This window comes from Ascaphus truei, unplaced genomic scaffold (assembly GCF_040206685.1).
Source record: "Ascaphus truei isolate aAscTru1 unplaced genomic scaffold, aAscTru1.hap1 HAP1_SCAFFOLD_587, whole genome shotgun sequence".
Lineage (NCBI taxonomy): Eukaryota > Metazoa > Chordata > Amphibia > Anura > Ascaphidae > Ascaphus > Ascaphus truei.
In genome coordinates, this window is record NW_027456919.1 from 38,526 (window position 1) to 52,500 (window position 13,975).

General features: G+C 53.9%; 1 protein-coding gene across 1 annotated transcript in view; it reads right to left on the reverse strand.

Annotated features, from left to right (window-relative positions):
- The window catches only part of LOC142485398 (multiple epidermal growth factor-like domains protein 8), a 111,521-nt gene that overhangs the window by 18,510 nt on the left and 79,036 nt on the right, over positions 1 to 13,975 (reverse strand). The window contains exons 12-13 of the mRNA XM_075584416.1: positions 12,459 to 12,566; positions 1,597 to 1,744 (exon numbers count right to left, since the gene is read on the reverse strand). Of these exons, the coding sequence (XP_075440531.1) occupies positions 1,597 to 1,744; positions 12,459 to 12,566 (256 nt within the window). The remainder of the gene's footprint in view (positions 1 to 1,596; positions 1,745 to 12,458; positions 12,567 to 13,975) is intronic.

Below are 13,975 nucleotides of genomic sequence, written 5' to 3' on the forward strand. Positions count from 1 at the left end.
GGAGAGAGACTGACCGGCGCGGCCAGGAGAGACTGACCGGCGCGGCCTGGAGAGAGACTGACCAGCGCGGCCAGGAGAGAGAGACTGACCGGCACGGCCAGGAGAGAGAGACTGACCGGCCCGGGCAGGAGAGAGAAGAGACAGAGCGGCGCGGGCAGGAGAGAGACAGAGCGGCGCGGGCAGGAGAGAGAAGAGACAGAGCGGCGCGGGCAGGAGAGAGAAGAGACAGAGCGGGGCGGGCAGGAGAGAGAGACAGAGCGGGGCGGGCAGGAGAGAGAAGAGACAGAGCGGGGCGGGCAGGAGAGAGAGAGACAGAGCGGGGCGGGCAGGAGAGAGACAGAGCGGGGCGGGCAGGAGAGAGACAGAGCGGGGCGGGCAGGAGAGAGAAGAGACAGAGCGGGGCGGGCAGGAGAGAGAGAGACAGAGCGGGGCGGGCAGGAGAGAGAGAGACAGAGCGGGGCGGGCAGGAGAGAGAAGAGACAGACCGGCGCGGGCAGGAGAGAGAAGAGACAGAGCGGGGCGGGCAGGAGAGAGACAGACAGAGCGGGGCGGGCAGGAGAGAGAAGAGACAGAGCGGGGCAGGCAGGAGAGAGACAGAGCGGCGCGGGCAGGAGAGAGAAGAGACAGAGCGGCGCGGGCAGGAGAGAGAGAGACAGAGCGGGGCGGGCAGGAGAGAGAAGAGACAGAGCGGCGCGGGCAGGAGAGAGAAGAGACAGAGCGGGGCGGGCAGGAGAGAGAGAGACAGAGCGGGGCGGGCAGGAGAGAGAGAGACAGAGCGGCGCGGGCAGGAGAGAGACAGAGCGGGGCGGGCAGGAGAGAGAGAGACAGAGCGGGGCGGGCAGGAGAGAGAAGAGACAGAGCGGCGCGGGCAGGAGAGAGAAGAGGCGGGGCGGGCAGGAGAGAGAGAGACAGGGCGGCGCGGGCAGGAGAGAGAGAGACAGAGCGGCGCGGGCAGGAGAGAGAGAGACAGAGCGGGCGGGCAGGAGAGAGAAGAGACAGAGCGGCGCGGGCAGGAGAGAGAAGAGACAGAGCGGCGCGGGCAGGAGAGAGAGAGACAGAGCGGGGCAGGCAGGAGAGAGAAGAGACAGGGCGGGGCGGGCAGGAGAGAGAAGAGACAGAGCGGCGCGGGCAGGAGAGAGAGAGACAGAGCGGGGCGGGCAGGAGAGAGAGAGACAGAGCGGCGCGGGCAGGAGAGAGAGAGACAGAGCGGGGCGGGCAGGAGAGAGAAGAGACAGAGCGGGGCGGGCAGGAGAGAGAAGAGACAGAGCGGGGCGGGCAGGAGAGAGAAGAGACAGAGCGGCGTGGGCAGGAGAGAGAAGAGACAGAGCGGCGCGGGCAGGAGAGAGAGAGACAGAGCGGGGCGGGCAGGAGAGAGAGAGACAGAGCGGCGCGGGCAGGAGAGAGAAGAGACAGAGCGGGGCGGGCAGGAGAGAGAGAGACAGAGCGGGGCCTCACCTGAGAGCGGCGCGGGCAGGAGAGAGAGAGACAGAGCGGGGCCTCACCTGAGAGCGGCGCGGGCAGGAGAGAGAGAGACAGAGCGGGGCCTCACCTGAGAGCGGCGCGGGCAGGAGAGAGAGAGACAGAGCGGGGCCTCACCTGAGAGCGGCATGCAGGTCTCATTTTGGACGCACCAGCCGAACGCGCGAGGAATGTGAGACGGGGAAGAGGAGTTGGTGCTGAAAACCAGGCAGGACTGACAGTCCGAGAGCAGCCGTGCCAACCCGAGACAGCTCTTATCCGGGCACTGCCAGGGGAGAGAGAGACGGGGATCAGACGGAGAGAGACAGGGAGAGAGACAGAGAGGTGATGATGGGGGAGGACGGTTCAGAGAGTGTTAGAGGGGAGGGAGAGAAGGGAGGTCAGAGTGAGAGAGACAGGGAGAGAGACAGAGAGGTGATGATGGGGGAGGACGGTTCAGAGAGTGTTAGAGGGGAGGGAGAGAAGGGAGGTCAGAGTGAGAGAGACAGGGAGAGAGACAGAGAGGTGATGATAGGGGAGGACGGTTCAGAGAGTGTTAGAGGGGAGGGAGAGAAGGGAGATCAGAGTGAGAGAGACAGGGAGAGAGACAGAGAGGTGATGATGGGGGAGGACGGTTCAGAGAGTGATAGAGGGGAGGGAGAGAAGGGAGATCAGAGTGAGAGAGACAGGGAGAGAGACAGAGAGGTGATGATGGGGGAGGACGGTTCAGAGAGAGTGTTAGAGGGGAGGGAGAGAAGGGAGATCAGAGTGAGAGAGACAGGGAGAGAGACAGAGGTGATGATGGGGGAGGACGGTTCAGAGAGTGTTAGAGGGGAGGGAGAGAAGGGAGATCAGGGTGAGAGAGACAGGGAGAGAGACAGAGAGGTGATGATGGGGGAGGACGGTTCAGAGAGTGTTAGAGGGGAGGGAGAGAAGGGAGATTCAAAACAGAGCGTGTAAGATAGCGGGACGAGAAGGGACAGATCAGGTTGGAAGGAAGCAGAAGGGGAGCGTATAAAGGGGTGCAGTAACAGGACGGGACCCGTGTGTGTGACACTATTATGGGTGCAGTAACAGGACGGGACCCGTGTGTGTGACACTATTATGGGTGCAGTAACAGGACGGGATCCGTGTGTGTGACACTATTATGGGTGCAGTAACAGGACGGGATCCGTGTGTGTGACACTATTATGGGTGCAGTAACAGGACGGAATCCGTGTGTGTGACACTATTATGGGTGCAGTAACAGGACGGGATCCGTGTGTGTGACACTATTATGGGTGCAGTAACAGGACGGGACCCGTGTGTGTGACACTATTATGGGTGCAGTAACACGACGGGATCCGTGTGTGTGACACTAGTATGGGTGCAGTAACAGGACGGGACCCGTGTGTGTGACACTATTATGGGTGCAGTAACAGGACGGGACCCGTGTGTGTGACACTATTATGGGTGCAGTAACAGGACGGGACCCGTGTGTGTGACACTATTATGGGTGCAGTAACAGGACAGGACCCGTGTGTGTGACACTATTATGGGTGCAGTAACAGGACGGGATCCGTGTGTGTGACACTATTATGGGTGCAGTAACAGGACGGGATCCGTGTGTGTGACACTATTATGGGTGCAGTAACAGGACGGGATCCGTGTGTGTGACACTATTATGGGTGCAGTAACAGGACGGGACCCGTGTGTGTGACACTATTATGGGTGCAGTAACAAGACGGGATCCGTGTGTGTGACACTATTATGGGTGCAGTAACAGGACGGGACCCGTGTGTGTGACACTATTATGGGTGCAGTAACAGGACGGGACCCGTGTGTGTGACACTATTATGGGTGCAGTAACAGGACGGGATCCGTGTGTGTGACACTATTATGGGTGCAGTAACAGGACGGGATCCGTGTGTGTGACACTATAATGGGTGCAGTAACAGGACGGGACCCGTGTGTGTGACACTATTATGGGTGCAGTAACAGGACGGGACCCGTGTGTGTGACACTATTATGGGTGCAGTAACAGGACGGGACCCGTGTGTGTGACACTATTATGGGTGCAGTAACAGGACGGGACACGTGTGTGTGACACTATTATGGGTGCAGTAACAGGACGGGACCCGTGTGTTACACTATTATGGGTGCAGTAACAGGACGGGATCCGTGTGTGTGACACTATTATGGGTGCAGTAACAGGACGGGATCCGTGTGTGTGACACTATTATGGGTGTAGTAACAGGACGGGACCCGTGTGTGTGACACTATTATGGGTGCAGTAACAAGACGGGATCCGTGTGTGTGACACTATTATGGGTGCAGTAACAGGACGGGACCCGTGTGTGTGACACTATTATGGGTGCAGTAACAGGACGGGACCCGTGTGTGTGACACTATTATGGGTGCAGTAACAGGACGGGATCCGTGTGTGTGACACTATTATGGGTGCAGTAACAGGACGGGATCCGTGTGTGTGACACTATAATGGGTGCAGTAACAGGACGGGACCCGTGTGTGTGACACTATTATGGGTGCAGTAACAGGACGGGACCCGTGTGTGTGACACTATTATGGGTGCAGTAACAGGACGGGACCCGTGTGTGTGACACTATTATGGGTGCAGTAACAGGACGGGACCCGTGTGTGTGACACTATTATGGGTGCAGTAACAGGACGGGACCCGTGTGTGACACTATTATGGGGGCAGTAACAGGACGGGATCCGTGTGTGTTATACTATTATGGGGGCAGTAACAGGACGGGATTCGTGTGTGTGACACTATAATGGGTGCAGTAACAGGACGGGATCCGTGTGTGTGACACTATTATGGGTGCAGTAACAGGACGGGACCAGTGTGTGTGACACTATTATGGGTGCAGTAACAGGACGGGACCCGTGTGTGTGACACTATTATGGGTGCAGTAACAGGACGGAATCCGTGTGTGTGACACTATTATGGGTGCAGTAACAGGACGGGATCCGTGTGTGTGACACTATTATGGGTGCAGTAACAGGACGGGACCCGTGTGTGTGACACTATTATGGGTGCAGTAACAGGACGGGATCCGTGTGTGTGACACTATTATGGGTGCAGTAACAGGACGGGATCCGTGTGTGTGACACTATTATGGGTGCAGTAACAGGACGGGACCCGTGTGTGTGACACTATTATGGGTGCAGTAACAGGACGGGATCCGTGTGTGTGACACTATTATGGGTGCAGTAACAGGACGGGACCCGTGTGTGTGACACTATTATGGGTGCAGTAACAGGACGGGACCCGTGTGTGTGACACTATTATGGGTGCAGTAACAGGACGGGACACGTGTGTGTGACACTATTATGGGTGCAGTAACAGGACGGGACCCGTGTGTTACACTATTATGGGTGCAGTAACAGGACGGGATCCGTGTGTGTGACACTATTATGGGTGCAGTAACTGGACGGGATCCGTGTGTGTGACACTATTATGGGTGTAGTAACAGGACGGGACCCGTGTGTGTGACACTATTATGGGTGCAGTAACAAGACGGGATCCGTGTGTGTGACACTATTATGGGTGCAGTAACAGGACGGGACCCGTGTGTGTGACACTATTATGGGTGCAGTAACAGGACGGGACCCGTGTGTGTGACACTATTATGGGTGCAGTAACAGGACGGGATCCGTGTGTGTGACACTATTATGGGTGCAGTAACAGGACGGGATCCGTGTGTGTGACACTATAATGGGTGCAGTAACAGGACGGGACCCGTGTGTGTGACACTATTATGGGTGCAGTAACAGGACGGGACCCGTGTGTGTGACACTATTATGGGTGCAGTAACAGGACGGGACCCGTGTGTGTGACACTATTATGGGTGCAGTAACAGGACGGGACCCGTGTGTGTGACACTATTATGGGTGCAGTAACAGGACGGGACCCGTGTGTGACACTATTATGGGGGCAGTAACAGGACGGCAGTATTATGGGGGCAGTAACAGGACGGGACCCGTGTGTGTTATACTATTATGGGGGCAGTAACAGGACTGTATCCGTGTGTGTGACACTATTATGGGGGCAGTAACAGGACGGGATCCGTGTGTGTTATACTATTATGGGGGCAGTAACAGGACGGGATTCGTGTGTGTGACACTATAATGGGTGCAGTAACAGGACGGGATCCGTGTGTGTGACACTATTATGGGTGCAGTAACAGGACGGGACCAGTGTGTGTGACACTATTATGGGTGCAGTAACAGGACGGGACCCGTGTGTGTGACACTATTATGGGTGCAGTAACAGGACGGGACCCGTGTGTGTGACACTATTATGGGTGCAGTAACAGGACGGGACCCGTGTGTGTGACACTATTATGGGTGCAGTAACAGGACGGGACCCGTGTGTGTGACACTATTATGGGTGCAGTAACAGGACGGGACCCGTGTGTGTGACACTATTATGGGTGCAGTAACAGGACGGGACCCGTGTGTGTGACACTATTATGGGTGCAGTAACAGGACGGGACCCGTGTGTGACACTATTATGGGTGCAGTAACAGGACGGGATCCGTGTGTGTGACACTATTATGGGTGCAGTAACAGGACGGGATCCGTGTGTGTGACACTATTATGGGTGCAGTAACAGGACGGGACCGTGTGTGTGACACTATTATGGGTGCAGTAACAGGACGGGATCCGTGTGTGTGACACTATTATGGGTGCAGTAACAGGACGGGATCCGTGTATGTGACACTATTATGGGTGCAGTAACAGGACGGGATCCGTGTGTGTGTGACACTATTATGGGTGCAGTAACAGGACGGGATCCGTGTGTGTGTGACACTATTATGGGTGCAGTAACAGGACGGGATCCGTGTGTGTGACACTATTATGGGTGCAGTAACAGGACGGGACCCGTGTGTGTGTGACACTATTATGGGTGCAGTAACAGGACGGGACCCGTGTGTGTGACACTATTATGGGTGCAGTAACCTGACAGGATCCGTGTGTGTGACACTATTATGGGTGCAGTAACAGGACGGGATCCGTGTGTGTGACACTATTATGGGCGCAGTAACAGGACGGGACCCGTGTGTGTGACACTATTATGGGTGCAGTAACAGGACGGGATCCGTGTGTGTGACACTATTATGGGTGCAGTAACAGGACGGGATCCGTGTGTGTGACACTATTATGGGTGCAGTAACAGGATGGGATCCGTGTGTGTGACACTATTATGGGTGCAGTAACAGGACGGGATCCGTGTGTGTGACACTATTATGGGTGCAGTAACAGGACGGGACCCGTGTGTGTGACACTATTATGGGTGCAGTAACAGGACGGGACCCGTGTGTGTGACACTATTATGGGTGCAGTAACAGGACGGGATCCGTGTGTGACACTATTATGGGTGCAGTAACAGGACGGGACCCATGTGTGTGACACTATTATGGGTGCAGTAACAGGACGGGATCCGTGTGTGTGACACTATTATGGGTGCAGTAACAGGACGGGATCCGTGTGTGTGTGACACTATTATGGGTGCAGTAACAGGCCGGGACCCATGTGTGTGACACTATTATGGGTGCAGTAACAGGACGGGACCCGTGTGTGACACTATTATGGGTGCAGTAACAGGACGGGACCTGTGTGTGTGACACTATTATGGGTGCAGTAACAGGACAGGATCCATGTGTGTGACACTATTATGGGTGCAGTAACAGGACGGGACCCGTGTGTGAGACACTATTATGGGTGCAGTAACAGGACGGGATCCGTGTGTGTGACACTATTATGGGTGCAGTAAACAGGACGGGATCCGTGTGTGTGACACTATTATGGGTGCAGTAACAGGACGGGACCCGTGTGTGTGACACTATTATGGGTGCAGTAACAGGACGGGACCCGTGTGTGTGACACTATTATGGGTGCAGTAACAGGACGGGATCCGTGTGTGTGACACTATTATGGGTGCAGTAACAGGATGGGATCCGTGTGTGTGACACTATTATGGGTGCAGTAACAGGACGGGATCCGTGTGTGTGACACTATTATGGGTGCAGTAACAGGACGGGACCCGTGTGTGTGACACTATTATGGGTGCAGTAACAGGACGGGACCCGTGTGTGTGACACTATTATGGGTGCAGTAACAGGACGGGATCCGTGTGTGACACTATTATGGGTGCAGTAACAGGACGGGACCCATGTGTGTGACACTATTATGGGTGCAGTAACAGGACGGGATCCGTGTGTGTGACACTATTATGGGTGCAGTAACAGGACGGGATCCGTGTGTGTGTGACACTATTATGGGTGCAGTAACAGGCCGGGACCCATGTGTGTGACACTATTATGGGTGCAGTAACAGGACGGGACCCGTGTGTGTGACACTATTATGGGTGCAGTAACAGGACGGGACCCGTGTGTGTGACACTATTATGGGTGCAGTAACAGGACGGGACCCGTGTGTGTGTTATACTATTATGGGTGCAGTAACAGGACGGGATCCGTGTGTGTGACACTATTATGGTGCAGTAACAGGATGGGATCCGTGTGTGTGACACTATTATGGGTGCAGTAACAGGACGGGACCCGTGTGTGTGACACTATTATGGGTGCAGTAACAGGACGGGACCCGTGTGTGTGACACTATTATGGGTGCAGTAACAGGACGGGACCCGTGTGTGTGACACTATTATGGATGCAGTAACAGGACGGGACCCGTGTGTGTGACACTATTATGGGTGCAGCAACAGGACGGGATCCGTGTGTGTGACACTATTATGGGTGCAGTAACAAGACGGTACCCGTGTGTGTGACACTATTATGGGTGCAGTAACAGGACGGGACCCGTGTGTGTGACACTATTATGGGTGCAGTAACAGGACGGGACCCGTGTGTGTGTGACACTATTATGGGTGCAGTAACAGGACGGGATCCGTGTGTGTGACACTATTATGGGTGCAGTAACAGGATGGGATCCGTGTGTGTGACACTATTATGGGTGCAGTAACAGGACGAAACCCGTGTGTGTGAAACTATTATGGGTGCAGTAACAGGACGGGACCCGTGTGTGACACTATTATGGGTGCAGTAACAGGACGGGACCCGTGTGTGTGACACTATTATGGGTGCAGTAACAGGATGGGATCCGTGTGTGTGACACTATTATGGGTGCAGTAACAGGCCGGGACCCATGTGTGTGACACTATTATGGGTGCAGTAACAGGACAGGATCCGTGTGTGTGACACTATAATGGGTGCAGTAACAGGACGAAACCCGTGTGTGTGACACTATTATGGGTGCAGTAACAGGACGGGATCCGTGTGTGTGACACTATTATGGGTGCAGTAACAGGACGGGATCCGTGTGTGTGACACTATTATGGGTGCAGTAACAGGACGGGACACGTGTGTGTGACACTATTATGGGTGCAGTAACAGGACAGGATCCGTGTGTGTGACACTATTATGGGGGCAGTAATAGGACGGGATCCGTGTGTGTGACACTATTATGGGTGCAGTAACAGGACGGGATCCGTGTGTGTGACACTATTATGGGTGCAGTAACAGGACGGGATCCGTGTGTGTGACACTATTATGGGTGCAGTAACAGGACGGGACCCGTGTGTGTGACACTATTATGGGTGCAGTAACAGGACGGGACCCGTGTGTGTGACACTATTATGGGTGCAGTAACAGGACGGGACCCGTGTGTGTGACACTATTATGGGTGCAGTAACAGGACGGGATCCGTGTGTGTGACACTATTATGGGTGCAGTAACAGGATGGGACCCGTGTGTGACACTATTATGTGTGCAGTAACAGGACGGGATCCGTGTGTGTGACACTATTATGGGTGCAGTAACAGGACGGGACCCGTGTGTGTGACACTATTATGGATACAGTAACAGGACGGGATCCGTGTGTGTGACACTATTATGGGTGCAGTAACAGGATGGGATCCGTGTGTGTGACACTATTATGGGTGCAGTAACAGGACGGGATCCGTGTGTGTGACACTATTATGGGTGCAGTAACAGGACGGGACCCGTGTGTGTGACACTATTATGGGTGCAGTAACAGGACGGGACCCGTGTGTGTGACACTATTATGGGTGCAGTAACAGGACGGGATCCGTGTGTGACACTATTATGGGTGCAGTAACAGGACGGGACCCATGTGTGTGACACTATTATGGGTGCAGTAACAGGACGGGATCCGTGTGTGTGACACTATTATGGGTGCAGTAACAGGACGGGATCCGTGTGTGTGTGACACTATTATGGGTGCAGTAACAGGCCGGGACCCATGTGTGTGACACTATTATGGGTGCAGTAACAGGACGGGACCCGTGTGTGTGACACTATTATGGGTGCAGTAACAGGACGGGACCTGTGTGTGTGACACTATTATGGGTGCAGTAACAGGACAGGATCCATGTGTGTGACACTATTATGGGTGCAGTAACAGGACGGGACCCGTGTGTGAGACACTATTATGGGTGCAGTAACAGGACGGGATCCGTGTGTGTGACACTATTATGGGTGCAGTAAACTGGACGGGATCCGTGTGTGTGACACTATTATGGGTGCAGTAACAGGACGGGACCCGTGTGTGTGACACTATTATGGGTGCAGTAACAGATCGGGACCCGTGGGTGTGACACTATTATGGGTGCAGTAACAGGACGGGATCCGTGTGTGTGACACTATTATGGGTGCAGTAACAGGATGGGATCCGTGTGTGTGACACTATTATGGGTGCAGTAACAGGACGGGATCCGTGTGTGTGACACTATTATGGGTGCAGTAACAGGACGGGACCCGTGTGTGTGACACTATTATGGGTGCAGTAACAGGACGGGACCCGTGTGTGTGACACTATTATGGGTGCAGTAACAGGACGGGATCCGTGTGTGACACTATTATGGGTGCAGTAACAGGACGGGACCCATGTGTGTGACACTATTATGGGTGCAGTAACAGGACGGGATCCGTGTGTGTGACACTATTATGGGTGCAGTAACAGGACGGGATCCGTGTGTGTGTGACACTATTATGGGTGCAGTAACAGGCCGGGACCCATGTGTGTGACACTATTATGGGTGCAGTAACAGGACGGGACCCGTGTGTGTGACACTATTATGGGTGCAGTAACAGGACGGGACCCGTGTGTGTGACACTATTATGGGTGCAGTAACAGGACGGGACCCGTGTGTGTGTTATACTATTATGGGTGCAGTAACAGGACGGGATCCGTGTGTGTGACACTATTATGGTGCAGTAACAGGATGGGATCCGTGTGTGTGACACTATTATGGGTGCAGTAACAGGACGGGACCCGTGTGTGTGACACTATTATGGGTGCAGTAACAGGACGGGACCCGTGTGTGTGACACTATTATGGGTGCAGTAACAGGACGGGACCCGTGTGTGTGACACTATTATGGATGCAGTAACAGGACGGGACCCGTGTGTGTGACACTATTATGGGTGCAGCAACAGGACGGGATCCGTGTGTGTGACACTATTATGGGTGCAGTAACAAGACGGTACCCGTGTGTGTGACACTATTATGGGTGCAGTAACAGGACGGGACCCGTGTGTGTGACACTATTATGGGTGCAGTAACAGGACGGGACCCGTGTGTGTGTGACACTATTATGGGTGCAGTAACAGGACGGGATCCGTGTGTGTGACACTATTATGGGTGCAGTAACAGGATGGGATCCGTGTGTGTGACACTATTATGGGTGCAGTAACAGGACGAAACCCGTGTGTGTGAAACTATTATGGGTGCAGTAACAGGACGGGACCCGTGTGTGACACTATTATGGGTGCAGTAACAGGACGGGACCCGTGTGTGTGACACTATTATGGGTGCAGTAACAGGATGGGATCCGTGTGTGTGACACTATTATGGGTGCAGTAACAGGCCGGGACCCATGTGTGTGACACTATTATGGGTGCAGTAACAGGACAGGATCCGTGTGTGTGACACTATAATGGGTGCAGTAACAGGACGAAACCCGTGTGTGTGACACTATTATGGGTGCAGTAACAGGACGGGATCCGTGTGTGTGACACTATTATGGGTGCAGTAACAGGACGGGATCCGTGTGTGTGACACTATTATGGGTGCAGTAACAGGACGGGACACGTGTGTGTGACACTATTATGGGTGCAGTAACAGGACAGGATCCGTGTGTGTGACACTATTATGGGGGCAGTAATAGGACGGGATCCGTGTGTGTGACACTATTATGGGTGCAGTAACAGGACGGGATCCGTGTGTGTGACACTATTATGGGTGCAGTAACAGGACGGGATCCGTGTGTGTGACACTATTATGGGTGCAGTAACAGGACGGGACCCGTGTGTGTGACACTATTATGGGTGCAGTAACAGGACGGGACCCGTGTGTGTGACACTATTATGGGTGCAGTAACAGGACGGGACCCGTGTGTGTGACACTATTATGGGTGCAGTAACAGGACGGGATCCGTGTGTGTGACACTATTATGGGTGCAGTAACAGGATGGGACCCGTGTGTGACACTATTATGTGTGCAGTAACAGGACGGGATCCGTGTGTGTGACACTATTATGGGTGCAGTAACAGGACGGGACCCGTGTGTGTGACACTATTATGGATACAGTAACAGGACGGGATCCGTGTGTGTGACACTATTATGGGTGCAGTAATAGGATGGGATTTGTGTGTGTGACACTATTATGGGTGCAGTAACAGGACGGGATCCGTGTGTGTGACACTATTATGGGTGCAGTAACAGGACGGGACCCGTGTGTGTGACACTATTATGGCTGCAGTAACAGGACGGGACCCGTGTGTTACACTATTATGGGTGCAGTAACAGGACGGACCCGTGTGTGTGTGACACTATTATGGGTGCAGTAACAGGACGGGACCCGTGTGTGTGACACTATTATGGGTGCAGTAACAGGACGGGACCTGTGTGTGTGACACTATTATGGGTGCTGGGGGGGGTGGGGGTCTTACATTCTTGTTGTGCTGAGGGGTCTGACAGCTCATCTGACACCACGTGCACTCAGGGTCCTTAGAGCAGGTCCCCTCGTCAGCAAACATGGAGCAGTGATCCAGGTGATACTGGAGAGGTCAAAGGGTGACATGCAGTCATAAGCACACACACACTCACTATCCCCCCCTTACATTCACACTCACTACCCTCCCCCCATAAGCACACAAACACGCACTATCCCCCCTTACACTCACACTCACACTCACTACCCTCCCCCCATACACACATACGACCTCACCCTACATGCACTATCCTCCCTTACACTAACATTCACTACCCTCCTCCCATACACACACTCACTACCCTCCCCCATCCTCCCCCCATACACACACTACCTCCCCCTACACACACACACACTCACTGCCCCCTACACACACTCACTACCCTACCCCTTACTCACACTCACTACCATCCCCCCATATACAACACACATACTACCTCACCCTACACACACTCACTATCCCCCCCTTACACTCACTACCCCCTACACACACACTCACTCACTATCCCCCCTTACACTCACAATCACTTCCCTCCCCCCATACACACACACTCACTATCCCCCCTTACACTCACACTCACTACACTCCCCAGCTCACCCTACACACACACTCACTACCCCCTACACACACACACACAATAACTATTCCCCCCTTACACTCACACTCACAACCCCCTCTACATATACACTCACTATGCCCCCTACACACAAACCCCAACAGCTGCACAATCACGCACCCTCTATACATACACACACACACACTATACTCACATCCTGCACTGGGATCTAGTACACACACACACTATACACACATCCTGCACTGGGATCTGGTACACACACACACACACACACATCCTGCACTGGGATCTGGTACACACACACACACACACACACACACTATACTCACATCCTGCACTGGGGTCTGGTACACACACACTATACTCACATCCTGCACTGGGGTCTGGTACACACACACACACACTATACTCACATCCTGCACTGGGGTCTGGTACACACACACACACGCACACTATACTCACATCCTGCACTGGGGTCTGGTACACACACACACACACACACACACTATACTCACATCCTGCACTGGGATCTAGTACACACACACACACACACACACACACTATACTCACATCCTGCACTGGGGTCTGGTACACACGCACACGCACACGCACACACACACATACTATACTCACATCCTGCACTGGGGTCTGGTACACACACACACACACACACACACACACACACACACACACACACACACACTATACTCACATCCTGCACTGGGGTCTGGTACACACACATACACACACACTACACTCACATCCTGCACTGGGGTCTGGCACACACACACACACACACACACACACACACTATACTCACATCCTGCACTGGGGTCTGGTATATACACACACACACACACACACACACACACACACGCACACATACTATACTCACATC